The sequence below is a fragment of the Salmo salar genome, chromosome 24, assembly GCF_965601325.2.
Source record: "Salmo salar chromosome 24, fSalSal1, whole genome shotgun sequence".
In the NCBI taxonomy this organism is placed as follows: Eukaryota; Metazoa; Chordata; class Actinopteri; order Salmoniformes; family Salmonidae; genus Salmo; species Salmo salar.
The window spans coordinates 16,867,976-16,890,903 of NC_138314.1; the positions used below are offsets into that span (position 1 = coordinate 16,867,976).

Sequence of the window (22,928 nt, forward strand, 5' to 3'; positions counted from 1 at the left end):
TCCTTTCTTTACCAGCCCTCATATAGAATGGTTTACTTTACGATTGTCCATGCATTACTGACTGCAGTGATATTATTAGAGTGTTTCTTCATATTTTCCAGGCTGAAGTTAGGACTGTATATATATATATATATAGCTGTGTCTGTATTTAACCTGTCAGCTGATGAGGCGGGGAAACCAGGTGGTTAATCCACACTACCCCCACAACAACACCACCCATTTCATCCTGGAGACCGACATACTATATCCAACACACTATCTCTCCTGTATACACACACTGCAAGAACACATACTTTCCATGTGTCTCGTCCATAGTGCACAACTAGCCTTCTGACAGTACCTGGAGGTTCCTGAAGTGATGCTCTTGGTAGGAATTTGTTCCAGAACATCAGGCTTCTGAAGAGCATGAGATTTGCACGTGCGTGTGTGTGTGTGTCAGGGTTCGGCTCAATTCAGAATTGAATTGTGAATGCCTCATAAACTCCAATTAAATTATAGAATTTGAATTGAAGTAGTAAACAGGATACAGAATTGAGATTCACATTTTTCTTAAAGGAATTCAATTCAGCTCAAATACTTATTTCCCTCATTAAAATGCAAATCAATTTATAACATTTTTGACATGCGTTTTTCTCTATATTTTTGTTGTTATTCTGTCTCTCACTGTTCAAATAAACCTAACATAAAAATTATAGACTGATCATTTCTTTGTCAGTGGGCAAACATACAAAATCAGCAGGGGATCAAATACTTTTCCCCCCCACTGTAGCTAGGGTTAGCTGTTCAGCAGTCTGATGGCCTGGTGGTAGAAGCTGTCTCGGAGCCTGTTGGTCCAAGACCCAATGCTTCGATACCGCTTGCCAGATGGTAACAGAGTGAACAGTCTGTGGCTAACTAAAGAACTGACCGACTAACTAAATCACTTAACTTCTTTGGGATAGGGGGCAGTATTTTCACGGCCGGATAAAAAACATATCCGATTTAATCTGGTTACTACTCCTGCCCAGAAGCTAGAATATGCATATAATTAGTAGATTTGGATAGAAAACACTCCAAAGTTTCTAAAACTGTTTGAATGGTGTCTGTGAGTATAACAGAACTCATATGGCAGGCCAAAACCTGAGAAGATTCCATGCAGGAAGTGCCCTGTCTGACAATTTGTTGTCCTTCTGTTGCATCTCTATCGAAATTACAGCATCTGTGCTGTTACGTGACACTTTCTAAGGCTTCCATTGGCTCTCTAAAGCCGCCAGAAAGTGGAATGGGGTGTCTGCTGTCTCTGGGCAAAGTATAGGAATAGATTTGTAAGTGGTCAGCCTGGGGACAGTGAGACTGGAGATGCGCGGTCACGAGAACTCGCCATTTTTTTCTTTCTCTCTTTGAATTAATACAACGTTGCCCGGTTGGAATATTATCGCTATTTTACAAGAAAAATAGCATAAACATTTATTTTAAACAGCGTTTGACATGCTTCAAGTACGGTAATGGAATATTTTGACATTTTTTGTCACGAAATGCGCTCGCGCGTTACCCTTCGGATAGTGACCTGAACGCATGAACAAAACGGAGGTATTTGGATATAACTATGGATTATTTGGAACCAAAACAACATTTGTTGTTGAAGTAGAAGTCCTGGGAGTGCATTCTGACGAAGAACAGCAAAGGTAATCAAATTTTTCTAATAGTAATTCTGAGTTTACAGAGCCCCGACGTTGGCGAGTCTGAATAGCTAGCCTTGATGGCCGAGCTATGTACTCAGAATATTGCAAAATGTGCTTTCGCCGAAAAGCTATTTTAAAATCGGACATAGCGATTGCATAAAGGAATTCTGTATCTATAATTCTTAAAATAATTGTTATGTACTTTGTCAACATTTATCATGAGTAATTTAGTAAATTCACCGGAAGTTTTCGGTGGGTATGCTAGTTCTGAACATCACATGCTAACATAATGTCCTAGGAGTGTCATCTGATGAAGATCATCAAAGGTTAGTGCTGCATTTAGCTGTGGTTTGGGTTTATGTGACATATATGCTTGCTTGGAAAATGGCTGTGTGATTATTTGTGTCTATGTACTCTCCTAACATAATCCAATGTTTTGCTTTCGCTGTAAAGCCTTTTTGAAATCGGACAATGTGGTTAGATTAACGAGAGTCTTATCTTTAAAATAGATGATTGTTTGAGAAAATTGAATTGTGGTATTTTAGTTGGTTTTGTATTTCGCGCCGTGCGATGCCATTGGCTGTTGGCTAGGGGTTCCGCTAGCGGAACGTCTGTCCTCAACAGGTTAAACATATATCTTCACATACTGTATTTTCTTCTCAATATTTTTGTTGTTGTTGGTCTGTTGTTTTTTAGTTTGTGAACATGCTGAGTAAAAACAGAAGGACTGACTGGTTGAGCCTGAGACTATTACAGACTGTGTTACAGCTCACTCTCTCTTTCTCTTTATCCCTCTTTTTCCGCCCTCTACCATCCCCTCTCCACCTTACCACAGTGCTAGTACATGGTGATGTGTTGGCCTCCCTGGCAGGTGAGAGGGTGGGCTGGATGCTGCTGCAGTGTGTCATCTCTGACCTGAGTAGGGGTCACCTGGAGGTTAACTGGATGTCACCTGGGGAGGGTCGGCAGGCCTACACACACTACACACAGACAGACACACACACGACCTGATGTTACTTGCTCAACATTTTTGAGAATCTTGTTATCTCTGTCCTTTCCAACATGACAGTCTAATGACTTGACACCTCTGTTCTCTCTGACATGTTCATCTAGTGAGTCCTGCCAGTGCTCCCTACAGTGTGGCCGGGGGGGAACAGAACAGTGGCCGCAGTGCCGTGTCGATAGTAACGGTGGCGACCAGTGAGTGGACGTCACACAGCTGTTTTGTCAGTCACCGCTGCCAAGCCAGAGTCATCAGGACACACCATGCCACCTTCACAGGTAGGGCTCGGTGTGTGTGCGTGCGTGCGTGCGTGTGCATACTTTCAAATGACTTGGTATACTGTAGTTGTTGAGTGAGTGGGATAGTGAACAACGTTTTTCTACAGATGAAGACCTTGGAAAGAGTTGCTATGAACATCATGACAGTGTGTTTGAAGGTAAGTGTAAGCATTCTCAAGAACTTAACTGCCATTGAGGTGGTGAATTTAGTTAGAACATTCATTTGTAACAAACAAACATTTACAGTAATTGAATGATTTTGCAACTACACGCACTTTTGGCATTTCTTATTAAAAATAAAGAAATCTGTTTCTTGAAAACAACTTTTATCAACAGAAATATTTTTCTAATTTTGTCAGGAACCATAAACGGGCATTTTATTCAACAATACATAGATTTGACTCTGTTTTTCCAGAACACCTTCAGCAGATGTGATCACCATCACGTCATAAAACAAACTCCAAGAAATATGTGTACATTGTTGGTGTAATGACTGTGTGGCAGTAATGACAGGGTAATGGTAAATTGCATTAGCTGTTAAAAAATAAGTGGGTGGAAATACAGTGGCTGGCAAAAGTATTCATCCCCCTTGGTGTTTTTCCTATTTTGTTGCATTACAACCTGTAATTTAAATTGATTTTTATTTCATGTAATGGAAATACACAAAATAGTCCAAATTGGTGAAGTGAAATGAAAATAATTACTTGTTTCAAAAAAATTCTAAAACATAAAAAATGGAAAAGTGGAGCGTGCATATGTATTTACCTCCTTTGCTATGAAGCCCCTAAATAAGATCTGGTACCACCAATTACCTTCACAAGTCACATAATTAGTTAAATAAAGTCCACCTGTGTGCAATCTAAGTGTCACATGATCTGTCACATGATCTCAATATATATACACCTGTTCTGAAAGGCCCCAGAGTCTGCAACACCACAAAGCAAGGGGCACCATCAAGCAAGCGGCACCATGAAGACCAAGGAGCTCTCCAAATAGGTCAGGGACAAAGTTGTGTAGAAGTACAGATCAGGGTTGGGTTATAAAAAAATATCAGAAACTTTGAACATCCCACGGAGCACCATTAAATCCATTATTAAAAAATGGAAAAAATATGGCACCGCAGCAAACCTGCCAAGAGAGGGCCGCCCACCAAAACTCACGGACCAGGTAAGGAGGCCATTAATCGGTGAGGCAACAAAGAGACCAAAGATAACCCTGAAGGAGCTACAAAGCTCCACAGCGGAGACTGGAGTATCTGTCCATAGGACCACTTTAAGCCGTACACACCACAGAGCTGGGCTTTACGGAAGTGTGGCCAGAAAAAAGCTATTGCTTAAAGAAAAAAACAAGCAAACATGTTTGGTGTTCGCCAAAAGGCATGTGGAAGACTCCCCAAACATATGGAAGAAGGTACTCTGGTCAGATGAGACTAAAATTGAGCTTTTTGGCCATCAAGGAAAACGCTATGTCTGACACAAACCCAACACCTCTCATCACCCGAGAACACCAGCCCCACAGTGAAGCATGGTGGTGGCAGCATCATGCTGTGGGGATGTTTTTCATCGGCAGGGACTGGGATACTGGTCAGAATTTAAGGAATGATGGATGGCACTAAATACAGGGAAATTCTTGAGGAAAACCTGTTTCAGTCATCCAGAGATTTGAGACTGGGACGGAGGTTAACCTTCCAGCAGGACAATGACCCTAAGCATACTGCTAAAGCAACATTTGAGTGGTTTAAGCAGAAACGTTTAAATGTCTTGGAATGGCCTAGTCAAAGCCCAGACCTCAATCCAATTGAGAATCTGTGGTATGACTTAAAGATTGCTGTACACCAGCGGAACCCATCCAACTTGAAGGAGCTGGAGCAGTTTTGCCTTGAAGAATGGGCAAAAATCCCAGTGGCTAGATGTGCCAAGCTTATAGAGACATACCCCAAGAGACTTGCAGCTGTAATTGCTGCAAAAGATGGCTCTACAAAGTATTGACTTTGGGGGGTGAATAGTTATGCACGCTCAAGTTTTCAGGTTTTTTTTGTATTATTTCTTGTTTATTTCACAATAAAAAATATTTTGCATCTTCAAAGTGGTAGGCATGTTGTGTAAATCAATGATACAAACCCCCAAAAAATCTATGTTAATTCCAGGTTGTAAGGCAACAAAATAGGAAAAATGCCAAGGGGGTGAATACTTTCGCAAGCCACTGTAGATATCTACAATGTCATTGATAGCTATAAAGACAGTATAATATCATCTGATAAGCAGTATAGAGCAGAGAACATGTCCATTTTATACAAAAGTTTTTACTTTGTAATGATAATAACCTGGAAATAGTCCTTACCAACACATTTTGTTGTGGTAATGATAGTGTTGGTGATGACAATTTTCAACATTTTGGTACTTAATGTTTGGTCATTTCATAAATTCCAACCACAACATAATGAGATGTATTCTGTCAGATGGAGGACAATCTAGATGAGTTATAGCCGTTGTGATAATGACACAGAATACAAATATTATTTCGTCTTGACATATTCAAAGTGACTTTTCTTGAAAGTGGAGATATACTATCATACACTCCAGGTCATGTCGTTGTTCACCACTGTCACTTCCCAGTTCTTGTGTGACTTTATGTGTATTTTATTTTTAAAAACACTACAATTTATCATTTTGTTCATTGTGATGCTAATGATGCAAAACTGTGGGACAACTGTATTTTGTAGAAAATAATATATTTAGGGCTTATGCACATTGAAAATGTATATAGCTTTAATTTATTTGATTCCTTTTCTAACCGGATGAATTAAATATTTTCCAATTATCAACATTTTTCTTGTTGAAATATATAACAGAAGATCAAAAGTCATGGTATGGGACAATAAAATGCTTTTCAAAATGACCAAAAAACATTTGAAAAATGAAAAAGAAAAGTTTAAGCTTATTATAGTGTCAACTTAATATATGTAAAATAAAAACTTAAGTAAAAATACTTTAAAGTACTACTTAAGTAGTTTTTTGGAGCACTTTACTTTACTATTTATATTTTTGACAGATTTTATTTCTACTTCACTAGATTCCCAAAGAGAATGATGTACTTTTTACTCCATACATTTACTCTGACACCCAAAACTACTTATTACATTTTGAATGGCTAGCAGGACAGGAAAACGGTCAAATTCATAGACTTATCAAGAGAACATCCCTGGTCATCCCTATTGCCTCTAATCTGGTGGACACACTAAACCCACATGCTCGTTTATAAATGATGTCTGAGTGTTGGAGTGTGCCCCTGGCTATCCGTAAGTAAATTAAAAAAACTAGAAAATGTGGCCGTCTGGTTTGCTTAATATAGGGAATTTTAAATGATTTATACTTTAACTTTCAATAATTAAGTATATTCTCGCAAGTACATTTACTTTTGATACTTAAGTATATTTAAAACCAAATACTTCTAAGCTTTTACTCAAGTAGTAATACATTTAGACTTTTACTAAAGTAGTATTTTACTGGGTGACTTTCACTTTTACTTTAGTAATTTTCTATTAAGTTATCTTTACTTTTACTCAAGTATGACAATTCGGTACTTTTTCCACCACTGACCACTAGGACACGAAAAGGCCTGTATTTGCAAAATTGCCCAATTACAGCTGTGTTCCTCTTTCTATGCAGCCATTGGCTGGTGGACAGATCATGTAACTCTTCAGGCCTTGAGGCTCCTCCTTCTTAAGATCACCATCTTTAATGCTCTGATCACAGCATGCGCCATCATAAAGTGGTGAGACCCCTGACCCCTAACTCTGACCCCCAACTTTTTTTCCTACATCCGTAATCTGTAACATTAATCGCTGGCTGTAGTAGTAGTATTTCACCTTTTAAGATGGTCAGAATTAGATGAAAACAGGATCACTTCTATACTCTCTTTATAGAGGAGAGACCATGGTCCACAGAGAGAGGATGTCTTGTAAATCTTGACTATGATGATGACCATAGAAGAGAGGATGTCCAGTATTGGCTGGGGTCTGCCGAGGACGTCTCCTAGAGTAGCTGTGTGTTCATGAGTTTAGGCGCGCTTCTCAGAGGAGATTGTTGGAGATTGCAGGTGTCCCTGTGATACAGTGTGTGTGTGTGTGTGTGTGTGTGTGTGTGTGTGTGTGTGTGTGTGTGTGTGTACACGAACCTGTGGTATGTGATCATCTCAGACAGATGCACATACAGAGACAACTGGCTTCCAGTCTGACCTAAATCTCTGTCAGTTAGAAACACTAAGGGCTCGATTCAATCCGTTTTGCCCAAGTTCAGCTCTATAGCGTGCTTGAAATTTAAAGGTAATTTCCAATTGAGCCGATATATGCAGCGTTAACCGTGAATGCAGTCTCCACGAATGCTTGAACAACTGCCTTTAAATTTTAATCACGCTATAGCGCTGAACTTCGACAATACGGATTGAAACGAGCCCTAAGGCCAGAGACAATGTGAGATAACGTAAGATATGTCAATAAAATGCTAATCTGTTGTAGAACAATATTATTTGGTGTGTAGAAGTATTTCTTGTAAACAACGACAAAAGGCAAATCGAAGACAAAATACATCAGAAAAAGTCACATTGGGTCCGTTTTTCATTTATTGTTTTTTAAATAAAACACTTGCACAAATGTACATTTTTTTCCCCAAGTTTTCATTAGTGCCTCCATAAGAGTAAAACAGACATAGCAATGGAGCGCCACTAGGTGGCAGTACAATCACATCTGAAACAGACAGAATATGGAGCGTACCTTCCTCTAACAGACACTACGTTTATACATAAGTTACGTATTTCAACATTGAGCAGTCACTCTTCACCACACGGACACTCACACACAAGTTAAGAGTTCACAATGCCAGAGGCAGACTGAGCATACATTTCCCACCAGACACTGCTTTGTAATTTTATATGAGGGCATATATATCCCATCAGCGCGTGTGACTTCGTCTCGGCCTGTGGAAGTAACAGTGCCCTGTCTATAGCAGGTACTTATGTAGGTCTGCAGTGTATGCAGGCTTCTGGTTCAACTAATCAACCAATCATCCAGATCTTGATTAGCTGAATCAGGTGTGTTCCTGCTGGGCTGGAACTAAAACCTGCGTATACTACTTCCCTCCAGGACTGGAGTTGTGCAACCCTGGTCTACAGTTTACTAAAGCCTGGTCCGTGTATCCCAATCCGGGAGCAGCCCGTCAGCTCTGGCAGTAGTAGCAAAACAGAGTCCATCTACAGTAGCAAGTTTACTAAGATTTAGAGGTGGGTAGAGAGGTTACGGTTTGGGTTCGGAGGGGGTGTGGTCATCGTGTTCGTATATGAAAACAGGCGAGCTTCGATGGTGAATCACCGTATGTGGTGGTCTTTGGTTGCAACAGCAAGCAAACTGAACACTCATAGAGAAACACACAACATAGTCAAAGCTGTTTAGTAAATGGATTGAACTGTTACCACCAGCTGAAATTGAGCGCCAGTAAAAAAACTCAGTAAGAGCATGTCATTAAATACAGCAGTGTGAACGAGCAGTGAACAGTGAATACGTTCATAAAAAGAGGACTGTTTTTTCGGTCCTTAGACAATAAGCCAGGTAAAACACACACACACACACACACACACACACACACACACACACACACACACACACACACACACCACACACACACACACACACACACAGTATTTGCAGATATACTGTAAATGATAATCAAACATTGAATGGTAATGGTGGGTCTGAAACTGTTCTGAACAGCTGCTATGGTACCATACAGAATACATTCAACAGAAAATAGCTCACATTAAGTTATTATAGAACAGAGGCTAAATCAACTCAACTGCCTTCGGAATCTCTGCTTTAAAACAGAGGTTCCATCTCACTGTGTTAGTGAGCTGGTTAACTGTCTCAAATGGCTCCCTATTTCCTATATAGTTCACTGTTTAGTTCACTAAAAGTAGCATACTGCAGGGAATCAGGTGTCATTTGAGATTTGCACTGTGAGTGACAAAACTGCAGATGAAATCCACAGCTTAGAGTGAGGGGGTGGGGTGGGGTGGAAGGGGAAGAGAGTGAGGGGGTGGGGTGGGGTGGAAGGGGAAGAGAGTGAGGGGGTGGGGTGGGGTGGAAGGGGAAGAGAGTGAGGGGTGGGGTGGGGTGGAAGGGGAAGAGAGTGAGGGGGTGGGGTGGGGTGGAAGGGGAAGAGAGTGAGGGGTGGGGTGGGGTGGAAGGGGAAGAGAGTGAGGGGTGGGGTGGAAGGGGAAGAGAGTGAGGGGGTGGGGTGGGGTGGAAGGGGAAGAGAGTGAGGGGGTGGGGTGGGGTGGAAGGGGAAGAGAGTGAGGGGTGGGGTGGGGTGGAAGGGGCAGAGAGTGAGGGGTGGGGTGGAAGGGGAAGAGAGTGAGGGGTGGGGTGGGGTGGAAGGGGAAGAGAGTGAGGGGGTGGGGTTGAGAGGGGAGAGGAGGAACACTGGTGTGGATTTAGCAAAAAATCGAAATAAAGTGCTTCTCTTAAAACAACTTCCTCTGTCTATGAGGTATAAAAAAAACTATCACAACAAAATCACGCTAAAATAAAAACCAAAACAACGCCATCCAGCGTTCCAGGATACGTCACACACACTATTTACAGTCTGGAGTGTGTTTCTACAATATACACACACAAGTTGGAGTGTTGGTTGGTAATCCTCAAATATAGACAGGTCATAATCTCCAGGAAGCCTGCTAGGTCCCACACAGCAGAGATGGGAAGAACACAGGAGTGTCATGGAATCTGTTCAGATTCCAGCTGTGGACTCCTTTTTGGCAGTAATATGCCTCAGGGTGTTCAGTCAACTATTCTCTTTTCACCAAGAAGAAGAAGAAGTGAAATCTCCAGAGGGGCTCTGGTTAGAAGTTTCTCTTAGACACAGATCCAGGGTCAGCTTAGTTTACCCTCCTCAATCATAACCATTAGGGGAAAACACAAAACTGACCTTAGATCTGCATCAAGAGGGAACTTTATCCTACAGCTCAGCTAAGGGCTCTATATCAACACACATACTCACACACACATACTCACACATACTCACACATACTCACACATACTCACACATACTCACACATACTCACACACACACACACACACACACACACACACACACACACACACACACACACACACACACACACACACACACACACACACACACACACACACACACACACACACACACACACAAACGCTATACCAGTGCAGAGCCGAGCGCGAAGAGAGTGAGCCGTAGGAGCCATGCGATAGGCTGGGAGGTGTCGGCGGAGCTTTGCGGGAAGATCCTCCAGCGTTCACGGTGGGGGTGGAGACTCTCCATGTCCTTCAGAGCACTGAACGCCGCTGCCGTGAAGTTAGCGTCCCCGGTGGTCAGGAGGTCAAACACACATGAGTGGAAATAAATATCCTGTAACTCCAGCTGCTCCCTGCAGCGTGCCCGTGCACCCTCCACACTGAACCTCTGGGGGGCGCTGTAGGAAGCCGTGTGGGAGGGCTTGCCCTGGCCGTGTGGCTGCTGGAGATGTAAGCCCAGGGCTGGAGGTGGTAGAGGGAGAGGCAGTGGCAGGTGACCTCCCCGGTCGATGCGTTCTGAGGTGGGACATCCGTTCAGGCAGAGCTGCAGGTCCTGCGTAGCGTCGTAGGCATGGGCCATCTCCTCCGGGATGCGCACCGCCAGGGTCAGGTAGCGCCCCAGCTGTCGTACGATAACCGTCACGCCGATGTAGCCGGCATGCAGCTCCACATGGTGACCGGGGCTACGCTCCGAGATCCACAGCGCCCGTACCTTACCGGTAGAGTCACCGTTATTTCCGTTAACGTTATGGTTGGGGTCTCCGCTGCTCACGGTACCGTCTACGAAGGCAGCGGGCAGGTCGTCTGTTACTGCCTGGTACACACGCTGGTCTGTACACTCCTCAAAGGGCTTGAATATGATGGTGATCTATGGACACACAAAAAGGTAATCGTATGACCAGGCACACAATAACTTTGATCTTTGTGTAAAACAGGCTAAAAACAGGTTAAAAACAGGTTTTCCAGACACTTTATAATATCTTATATTACAAACATGGCAAGGATATTGACCTTCACTTGTTTTGTTCAAACCCCAATTCTTTCCAGCAAAGACAAGACTGACTGCACACTGACAACTAATATACAACACTACAATATAAACTATAAATGACTTTTACTGTGTTATTTATTGGTTACACACACACACACACACACACACACACACACACACACACACACACACACACACACACACACACACACACACACACACACACACACACACACACACACACACATACACGCCCTGAAAATGAGCTGAAATCATATTTGTCAGAGGGCTCAACCCAACTCTGTCTTACACACACACACACACACACACACACACACACACACACACACACACACACACACACACACACACACACACACACACACACACACACACACACTCATGCCATTAACTCGCCACAGAATCCATTTTAGCAATGACCCAATTACTTTTTAACAAGGCGTGATTAGCAGACACAGCTAAGCAAACACACCCAGGCTAACGGCTAGCAGTGGCATGGTGTTAGCCTTAGCCGGGTCCTCCAACTGTATCTGCAAGGCTGTGGCCATAGCCACACAGTCTTAGGGTTAGCATTAGTGATAGCATGAATGACTGCTTTGTCCAGTTGTCAGCGATGAGGGATGAGGCCTGAGCAGCCATTAGGCCAGGAGCTACAGGCACAGTCACGGGTGTGTGTGTGCTAATAATTAGAACGAATAGCGAGCCCCACCCCTGACACAGGGTCAGAGCACCAGTTGTACAACTGTCCCCTGGTTGGGGGGCAACATGGCCGCTTGGCCACCACAGAACTGACTTAGTGATGTCTGAAGACATTCTCAGCCTGTGTCTGTGTTGTGTGTCCATGTGTGTGTGTGTTTTGTCTTTTTATGCTATGGCGCCCCTCGTTCTCGACCGTAACCTGCTTAAAGCCATATGTGTGTGAAAGGTCTTGGGCCCTCAGCTGACACACACATAGTGGCTCCTTTCACGCGCTGCTCATTTCAGGGTATTAGGGGTCGTGCTATAAGCAGCCATTAACTAAGTTAGGATTCCAACACCACGTTAGTCACAAGTGTTAGTCACAAGTGTTAGTCACAAGTGTTAGTCACAAGTGTTAGTCACAAGACTCAGCTGTTCGCTCCGCTCTCCTCGCACCTGTGTGTGTGTGTGTGTGTGTGTGTGTGTGTGTGTGTGTGTGTGTGTGTGTGTGTGTGTGTGCGCGTGCGTGCGTGTGTGTTCTCGACGATAAGAGCTCTTTCAAAGAGACACGGCAGCTCAGAGGTGAATATAGACACACACACCAGCCATTCAGTAAACTCAAACTAGAACACAAAAAAGACTAACAGTCTGCAAAGTGAAAACGCATCACGTAAAAAGAGGTCTCAAAAAGAGAGAGAAGGGGGTTGCTATAAAAGCTATCTGGGCCAGGCCGCAGCTGCAAAGCTCTTCATACTAGACGGCTTATTTATTCTGTACGTCACTCTCAACCTCTTTTCTCCCATCCCAGAATGTACTGTTTACTGCATCTTTACAACACTGCTGCTTCAGTGGAGAGCTGGGTAAGAACCTCCATTTATCAGACGTCTTATAGAGGGAGTACCTCAGGGCTCTATACTGGGGCCTGTTCTCGTCTCGATATACTAATTCACTACAAGATGGAACATGCTCCAAATAAAGATTTTTGTTTTATATTGAAACAAAACAGTCTTCCTGTATTTATTAGTGTATACATTTCTACTTTGTGGACTTGCACCTTTTCTGAACCATGTAGGAAGGTGTTATTATTCTTTATTTTTTTAACTAGTTAAGTGTCGAGGCTTTCATTTCAATACACAGTAATATACAGTAAGGATTTCCTCTCACCTTATTGGTCGCTGTGGCGCTGGATCCTGTTACCACAGGAACGTTAGTCACCTGCACAGACAAGAAGTCGTTATCAATCAGCGGCCACGCCCCTTCCACCTTGCAGGTCTGGAAGCTGTCCTTAAACGTCCGCAGATGGGGATCCCCAAACAGCCCGCAGAACAGGTAACCCGGCCGGGAGGGAGTGTGCGTGTGAGAGTGAGGGTGTGCATGAGCGTGAGGGTGTGGGTGAGTGTGCTGGGTACGGCTGTGGTAGTTGCAGGGCTCGGATTGTATCTCGGGGTGTGTGGAGGAGGTGGGCCCGTCACGGGAGCAGTTTCTCTGGGTCATGAGGTCTGAGATGCCCAGGACGGCAGAGTGGAAGACCAGGTTGCCCCTGCAGGACTTGGCTGTCCTCTGGGTGCAGGCGCTGTAGGACCTCAGAGCCTTACAGAACTCTACGTCAAAGCCATCCAGCGCTGGGGTCAGGTGAGACGTCAGGGACACAAAGTCTGTGGTGCACTTCTGGATACGACACTGAGGGGTGGCCACCTGGCAATGACCTGGAGAAACACACATACTAACAGTCAGTACTATGGTACAACTACAATAGTATTACAGTTCTATTATTACAGCACTAATACAGTAACAGTGGCCCTGGCGGGGCCGCAATACATATAGAACATCAATGTTCATTCATGGTACCAAAGACCGATAGAGAACACGTGGTGCAGATGGAATGTGTGCCAGACCAAGGCTATCATAGAAACTCATAGTCATGTGGTTTTGGCTTTGGCATGACATACATCTTTAGGAAAGCTCTCGCATTCATTCGTGTCACACACACACACACACACACACACACACACACACACACACACACACACACACACACACACACACACACAGAGGTCGGTTAGGAGCTTTGATCTCTATGGCCCAAATAAACACAACGCTACTGGCCTGTTTATATTAAACCAGTAAAGCTGAGAAAGAACAGGCTGGTGTGTGTGTGTGTGTGTGTGTGTGTGTGTGTGTGTGTGTGTGTGTGTGTGTGTGTGTGTGTGTGTGTGTGTGTGTGTGTGTGTGTGTGTGTGTGTGTGTGTGTGTGTGTGTGTGTGTGTGTGCGCGTGCGTGCGTGCGTGCGTGTGTGTGTGTGTGTGTGTACAGTAACACTGCTTTATGACTTTTAGAAACCAGAACAAAGAGCAGTGCTGAGAGACTCAAATAGAGACTTGCAGACATTCCCACAGAGCCAGAGATAAGACTGAGACGCAGAGTGGAAGAATAACAGATCACACACATGCACACTGTTAGATCCTCTACGCTGCCTGATGAAGCTTGTCCTTCTCCAGACTATCATGGCCCCGTGTTCATGGTATGGTCTCATTCCTTGTTGTTGTTGAAAGAAGTTTGATATCTTGGTCAGGGGCGATACGACGGCCACCCGCTGCTTTGAACCGTTGGTTGTCCTGGTGTGTCTGAGCTACAAAAGAGGAAAGATCTAGAAGTTCTTCAGAGGTCTCAGTTGTCAGCCCGACCGAGAGAAGAGAGAGAGAGAAGAGGAGAGAGAAGAGGAGGAGAGAAAAGGAGAGAAGGAGAGAAGAGGAGGAGAGAAGAGGAGGAGAGAAAAGGAGAGAAGGAGAGAAGAGGAGGAGAGAAGAGGAGGAGAGAAGAGGAGAGAAGAGGAGGAGAGAAAAGGAGAGAAGGAGAGAAGAGGAGGAGAGAAGAGGAGGAGAGAAGAGGAGGAGAGAAGAGGAGAGAAGAGGAGGAGAGAAAAGGAGAGAAGGAGAGAAGAGGAGGAGAGAAGAGGAGGAGAGAAGAGGAGGAGAGAAAAGGAGAGAAGGAGAGAAGAGGAGGAGAGAAGAGGAGGAGAGAAAAGGAGAGAAGAGGAGGAGAGAAGAGGAGGAGAGAAGAGGAGGAGAAGGCAGGCCTAATGTATCAGCCACAGTGAGCTCCTATTAGATTAGACCAGAGGCTCTCTAATGCAGAAACAAACACACACACACTACACACACACTACACACACACTACACACACACTACACACACACTAATAACTATCTCTGAAAGGGTCCTGGCTCTGCTTCCGCTGCCAACAACACACACTGTCAGAGCTCATCTGATTATGGCATGATTTACTAACAGACACCAGCACCCACACAGCCACATGAACACACACACAGCATAGGTCTATTCACACACAGGTCACACAGAACTAATGCTAACAATAGGCCTAGTTCCCCTTGTGTATACAGAGGTAAAGCAAACACATCCATAGTGTTCTTGGTGTGAATGCACTGAACCATATGATGAAGGGATAAGAAAGGAGAAGAGGAATGTTTGCAGAAAGCCAACTCTCTCTCACTCTCGCTCTCAGGGCTGTGTGGTGAGAGGGTCGTGTGTGTGTCAGTACCTGATCCTACCAGGTGGGGGCAGTATTGTGGTGGGTATTAGAGGGAGGGTACACAATATAACACCCCACTCACACTCTGGGTTAGAATGTCCCTCCAGTGTGTTAAATACTGACACTAGTCCTCAGCTAACACACACACCTCTGAAAGTCTAGACCCAGAGCCTTAGAACTAACCCAAATCCTCATCGTGACTGGATCCAACTCTATTTTTACAGTATGACTGATGATTCAATTAGTACTCCATGTGGACTGTGTCTACATACAGTTGGTAGGTATCTCTGTGTCGATCAATCTCCACCTTTCCCATCTCAAACGGATTTTTACTGAAATAAGGAAATCTAATAACAGCTGGACGCCACACACACACACACACACACACACACACACACACACACACACACACACACACACACACACACACACACACACACACACACACACACACACACACACACACACACACACACATCCACACAATGCAAACATTATCGTCTGACCCTTCCAGGCTTCCCTCATGGACAAATGAGTTTTCTACATCCCAGTGTTTACAGAATGACACATTCAAACTGGACTCCTGGTGAGAAATCCCGGCTCAGCCTCAGTCAGCCGTGTGTGGGCAGAGGCCAGACATAGCCCACCCCTCTCCCTGTCCTGGAGTCACTTCTCCTCCCTGCCGATGATCTGTGTTGTATATCTTTTTTTAAACAATACAAAACATACACATACAAATGACAGCATACAAACACAAACAAACATGAATGACCTCACCCTGCCCAGACCCACCTGCTCATACCCCCATCTCCAGCACCCACATCAATCTCTGCCACATGGCCACATGCACCATGTTGTTTCTCTCCGTCGCCCACACACTTTCAACATTTAGATAATAAAGCATTTGGCCTTTCCATTGTGTTAACGATGGACGATTGGTTGATTTCCAGTTTTAAAGTATACATTTTTTTTTTTTATCAGTGTTGTATTTACTTAAACACCGTGGAACCAGAGCTCACTGCTCTCTCTCTCTCTCACACACACACACACACACACACACACACACACACACACACACACACACACACACACACACACACACACACACACACACACACACACACACACACAGAGTTACTCACAGCTACAATGAGTGAACAACTAAACATATTCTCAGGCTGAATCTTGAGAGTAAACCTCCACACCAAACGTGTACGTCTCCAGGTCTTACTGATCACACTGGTCTTTGTGCAGTGAGTCTAGTATGAATGTACTGATAACTGTGACTGGCTGTGGGACAATACACAGCTGCTCTGGCCTCCGCTTCAGACACACTCACCTCTGTTTCAGTCCCACACACACACACACACGCACGCACGCACGCACACACACACGCACGCACGCACGCACGCACGCACACACACACACACACACACACAGGGCTGAATAACGGTAAATTGTGGGGATGGCTGGCGGTAATGACACTGCAATATAATATCAGGAGTGATAGCTGATGATTCCCCAGCTGGTCTGATGCGTCCGCTGGTGATGAGCACTATGAGAAGACAGTTGTGGAGCCTTGTTACCAGCTAACTACACACACACCACACCCTCAACACAATACCACACAGACCAGCTAGCTACACACCACACCCTCAACACAATACCACACAGACCAGCTAACTACACACACACCACACCCTCAACACAATACCACACAGACCAGCTAACTACACATACACCACACCCTCAACACAATAACCCACAGACCAGCTAGCTACACACACACCACACCCTCAACACAATAACACACAGACCAGCTAGCTACACACACACCACACCCTCAACACAATAACACACAGACCAGCTAGCTACACACACACCACACCCTCAACACAATACCACACAGACCAGCTAACTACACACACACCACACCCTCAACACAGTAACACACAGACCAGCTAGCTACACACACCACACCCTCAACACAATAACACACAGACCAGCTAGCTACACACACCACACCCTCAACACAATACCACACAGACCAGCTAACTACACACACCACACCCTCAACACAATACCACACAGACCAGCTAGCTACACACACACCACACCCTCAACACAATACCACACAGACCAGCTAGCTACACACACACCACACCCTCAACACAATACCACACAGACCAGCTAGCTACACACACCATACCCTCAACACAATAACACACAGACCAGCTAACTACACACACCACACCCTCAACACAATACCACACAGACCAGCTAGCTACACACACCACACCCTCAACACAATACCACACAGACCAGCTAACTACACACACACCACACCCTCAACACAATACCACACAGACCAGCTAGCTACACACACCACACCCTCAACACAATACCACACAGACCAGCTAGCTACACACCACACCCTCAACACAATACCACACAGACCAGCTAGCTACACACCACACCCTCAACACAATACCACACAGACCAGCTAACTACACACACCACACCCTCAACACAATACCACACAGACCAGCTAGCTACACACACACCACACCCTCAACACAATACCACACAGACCAGCTAGCTACACACACACCACACCCTCAACACAATACCACACAGACCAGCTAGCTACACACACCACACCCTCAACACAATACCACACAGACCACCTAACTACACACACACCACACCCTCAACACAATACCACACAGACCAGCTAGCTACACACACCACACCCTCAACACAATACCACACAGACCAGCTAGCTACACACACCATACCCTCAACACAATAACACACAGACCAGCTAGCTACACACACCACACCCTCAACACAATACCACACAGACCAGCTAACTACACACACCACACCCTCAACACAATACCACACAGACCAGCTAACTACACACACATCACACCCTCAACACAATAACACACAGACCAGCTAGCTACACACACACCACACCCTCAACACAATACCACACAGACCAGCTAACTACACACACATCACACCCTCAACACAATAACACACAGACCAGCTAGCTACACACACACCCTCAACACAGTAACACACAGACCAGCTAGCTACACACACCACACCCTCAACACAGTAACACATAGACCAGCTAGCTACACACCACACCCTCAACACAATACCACACAGACCAGCTAGCTACACACACACCACACCCTCAACACAATACCACACAGACCAGCTAACTACACACACCACACCCTCATCACAGTAACACACAGACCAGCTAGCTACACACACACCACACCCTCAACACAATACCACACAGACCAGCTAACTACACACACCACACCCTCAACACAATAACACACAGACCAGCTAGCTACACACACACCACACCCTCAACACAATAACACACAGACCAGCTAGCTACACACACACACCACACCCTCAACACAATACCACACAGACCAGCTAACTACACACACACCACACCCTCAACACAATAACACACAGACCAGCTAGCTACACACACACCACACCCTCAACACAATAACACACAGACCAGCTAGCTACACACACACCCTCAACACAGTAACACACAGACCAGCTAGCTACACACACCACACCCTCAACACAGTAACACACAGACCAGCTAGCTACACACCACACCCTCAACACAATACCACACAGACCAGCTAGCTACACACACACACCACACCCTCAACACAATACCACACAGCCCAGCTAACTACACACACCACACCCTCAACACAGTAACACACAGACCAGCTAGCTACACACACACCACACCCTCAACACAATACCACACAGACCAGCTAACTACACACACCACACCCTCAACACAATAACACACAGACCAGCTAGCTACACACACACCACACCCTCAACACAATAACACACAGACCAGCTAGCTACACACACACCACACCCTCAACACAATACCACACAGACCAGCTAACTACACACACCACACCCTCAACACAATAACACACAGACCAGCTAGCTACACACACACCACACCCTCAACACAGTAACACACAGACCAGCTAGCTACACACCACACCCTCAACACAATAACACACAGACCAGCTAACTACACACACCACACCCTCAACACAGTAACACACAGACCAGCTAGCTACACACACACCACACCCTCAACACAGTAACACACAGACCAGCTAGCTACACACCACACCCTCAACACAATACCACACAGACCAGCTAACTACACACACCACACCCTCAACACAGTAACACACAGACCAGCTAGCTACACACACACCACACCCTCAACACAATAACACACAGACCAGCTAGCTACACACACACACCACACCCTCAACACAATACCACACAGACCAGCTAACTACACACACCACACCCTCAACACAATAACACACAGACCAGCTAGCTACACACACCACACCCTCAACACAATAACACACAGACCAGCTAGCTACACACACACCACACCCTCAACACAGTAACACACACCAAGTATTGTTACTAGCTAGCCACACACACACACACACACACACACACACACACACACCACACACACACACACACACACACACACACACACACACACACACACACACACACACACACACCAAGTCCTCTAAATAGTTGTTGTTTGTGTTGTGTATATCTCCTCGTTGCAACATCTGACATTCACAATGAGACAGGACATGCTGATAAATTAAAAGTGTCAATCAATTAAATGCAATTATACTGTAAAATGTGTTATATGGTGTCCTGAACTAACTTAGAAAAGTGAAATAGGACCATTTGAAATGTAACTGATTTCAAATGTAAAGTCTTTTTGGCAGGGAGCGTCAACGTGCTTTTCATGCTTCTCAAACCGTCCCCATCCCCCTACTGAACAGAACTGTGCACAGACAGTGTCCTGTCCAGCTGCCTGGGACTGTGTTAAATGAATTACCAGAGGTGTGACTGCTGCGCACAGACACACCAATACACACAGAGTCAATGAGCGCGGGCTGAATGACAGGGCCTGGGGTCTGGGTTATGGCTGGGGGACATCCAGAGAGGGGTGGTGGGCTGTCACAGTGCCAGTCCAGAACAGGCCTCTCTGTGTAGGCACAGCAGTCAGCTACCTCCGGGTCACAAGGGCAAACCCAGCCTCTATAGGATGACTTCAAGTAGCCTAGCCTACTACCACCCTCTGGTATTCTAGTCTATTCTATTTACCAATCCTAGAATTTCTGTATGATTTTATTCCCTTCTAATATATTCCAGATGATATGGTTCTATTCTATTCTGTGTTTTATTTCTATTTAACCTTTATTGATACATATTAATTCAATTAAGAACAAATTCTTGATTCCACTGTTTCCATGTGGTTTTGTTCTTTCAGGTTATTTACCTTTCATTCTATTGTCTCCATTTGGTCCTATTACACTGAACTCATATTCTTTTGTGTATTAAAAGTAAAAGTAGGCTAAAAGGTATACATGTGTGACATAATTATACCAAATTATAATTTACATTCCCATTATTATTATAAGCAAACATTATTTTAAAACTGTGTCAACAAGCCTTTGTTAGTCTGGCTGGATGTGAAGGACCTGACACCAAGACATCAGTAGAGCCACCCTTCCCTTTCTCTATCAGCCATAGCGACCCGCGGCAGAGCCACGGGAGAAACTCCGGAGAAACAAGAGAGCGATGGGGGGAGGAAACACTTTCCCTTCTGACTGCTGCGCTACCGCGGTCCGCCGGAGAGAGAAAGAGACAAGCAATATCAGACAATAACACAACGACGACGGGATGTCCAGGTTCGAATACACTCCAATAGGCTACAACACACAGGCCTATAAAATGCACTATAGACTAATCTTAACCACATGGAAGGCCAATCCGAAACTCCTAGTTTTGGCATTATTAAGTGGTTATTAACTCATCATTAGCCTAAAACTGTTATGTCACATTCACAGCGCTCGATCTGAAGTTTTCTGCGGACAAGGAACTAGGTTCCGATAAGGCTACTGAGGAAAATTAACAACATTTGAAGTTATCAAGTTGGCCTACCTCTGTGCGCCCCGTAACAGAGAGCGACGATCAGCAGCACCAGCGGCCGCAGGGAAGGCGAGGATGCGAGGCGCTCAGCCCCGCGGTAACAACATCCGGCTCTCCCCATCCCCGTCCATGCAGGGCCAGGAGGGGAGAGGGGACAGGCAGCCACGGGGGAGAGGGGTGAGGTGCGGCGGCGGGGTTTCCGTTAAAGTCAGGCCTCTGCTCTCCTTCTCCCTCGCTCTCTTCTCCTTCCTCGCTCTTCTCTCCTTCCACTCCTAGGGTGCGCAGGGCATTAAAGTGCAGATTCTACGCGGAATGCGATCGGTCAGGGAGGAGGAATGGAAAGAAAAGGAGAGGAGGAGGAAAAGGGGAAAACAGTAGCGATTGAAAAATAGCAGTCCTTCCACCAAACACTTTCACTCCTTCTTCGCCCCCTGCATCAGATTTCCTGTCTCTAGCAGCGCTATTCCGTCCTGGTTGAGTTTAGTCTTGTTGTAGCAATAAATCTCGGCTCCGCTCTCTCTCTCTCTCTCTCTCTCTCTCTCTCTCTCTCTCTCTCTCTCTCTCGCCCCCCCCTCTCTCTCTCTCTCTTTCTCTCCAGGCCTCACCTAAGAATCCTCCCCTCTCCTCTCTTCCTCAGATCGATAGCAAATCAACCAAACCCTTTTGCGGAAAACCCGCCTCTGAGAGAGCGGGACCCGCCCGCCCTGTCAGCCTTGGGCTTCGCGGGGGAGAGAGAGAGAGAGAGCGAGAGAGAGAATACAAATTCCACCTAGACACCGTTGCCCTAGAGCACTGGTTCTCAATCCTGGTCCTGGGGACCCAAAGGGGTGCACGTTTTTGCCCTAGCACTACACAGCTGATTCAAATGATCAACTCATCGAAAGGCTTTGATGATTTGAATCAGGTGTGTAGTGCTAGGGCAAAAACAAAAATGTGCACCCCTTTGGGTCCCCAGGATCAAGATTGAGAACCACTGCCCTAGGAACATACATTTCGACATACCAATTAGGATCTGGCTAAAAAATACTTGAATCAGTTATAGAACAAATTGCCCTTTATGGTTGTGAGGTCTGGGGTTCGCTCACTAACCAATAACTCACAAAATGGGACAAACACCAAATTGAGACTCCAAATAATGCATGCAGAGCAGAATTAGGACGATACCCGCTAATTATCAAAATCCAGAAAATAGTAAATTCTACAACCACCCAAAATGAAGCAATTCCCAAACCTTCCATAACAAAGCCATCACCAGAAAAATGAACCTGGAGAAGAGCCCCCTAAGCAAGCTGGTCCTGGGGCTCTGTTCACAAACACAAACAGACCCCACAGAGCCCCAGGACAGAAACACAATTCGACCCAACCAAATCATGAGGAAACAAAAAGATAATTACTTGACACATTGGAAAGAATTTACAAAAAAACAGAGCAAACTAGAATGCTATTTGTCCCTAAACAGAGAGTACACAGTGTCTGTCACGCCCTGACATTAGAGAGTCTGTTTTATTCTCTATTTGGTTAGGTCAGGGTGTGACTTGGGTGGACATATCTATGTTTCTATTTCTTTGTTGGCCTAGTATGG

At 45.2% G+C, this 22,928-nt stretch overlaps 1 protein-coding gene across 1 annotated transcript; it reads right to left on the reverse strand.

The window, feature by feature from the left end:
• Positions 1-9,317: 9,317 nt before the first annotated feature.
• Positions 9,318-21,906, reverse strand: rgmb (repulsive guidance molecule BMP co-receptor b). Its single transcript, XM_014170751.3, has 3 exons — positions 21,359-21,906; positions 12,902-13,443; positions 9,318-10,915 (listed from the first exon to the last, which is right to left on the reverse strand). Exons 1-3 carry the CDS (start codon positions 21,465-21,467, stop codon positions 10,169-10,171), a joined length of 1,398 nt encoding a protein of 465 aa, XP_014026226.1. The 5' UTR covers positions 21,468-21,906; the 3' UTR covers positions 9,318-10,168.
• Positions 21,907-22,928: the final 1,022 nt, after the last annotated feature.

What these genes read in the sequence shown, in the direction of transcription:
- rgmb (XM_014170751.3), bottom strand. Translation starts at nt 21,467, where the DNA reads ATGGGGAGAGCCGGATGTTGTTACCGCGGGGCTGAGCGCCTCGCATCC. An exon ending in CTGTTACGGGGCGCACAGAG is followed by an intron (nt 13,444 to 21,358) that starts GTAGGCCAACTT and finishes GTGTTTCTCCAG; the next exon opens with GTCATTGCCAGGTGGCCACC. An exon ending in GCGCCACAGCGACCAATAAG is followed by an intron (nt 10,916 to 12,901) that starts GTGAGAGGAAAT and finishes GTGTGTCCATAG; the next exon opens with ATCACCATCATATTCAAGCC.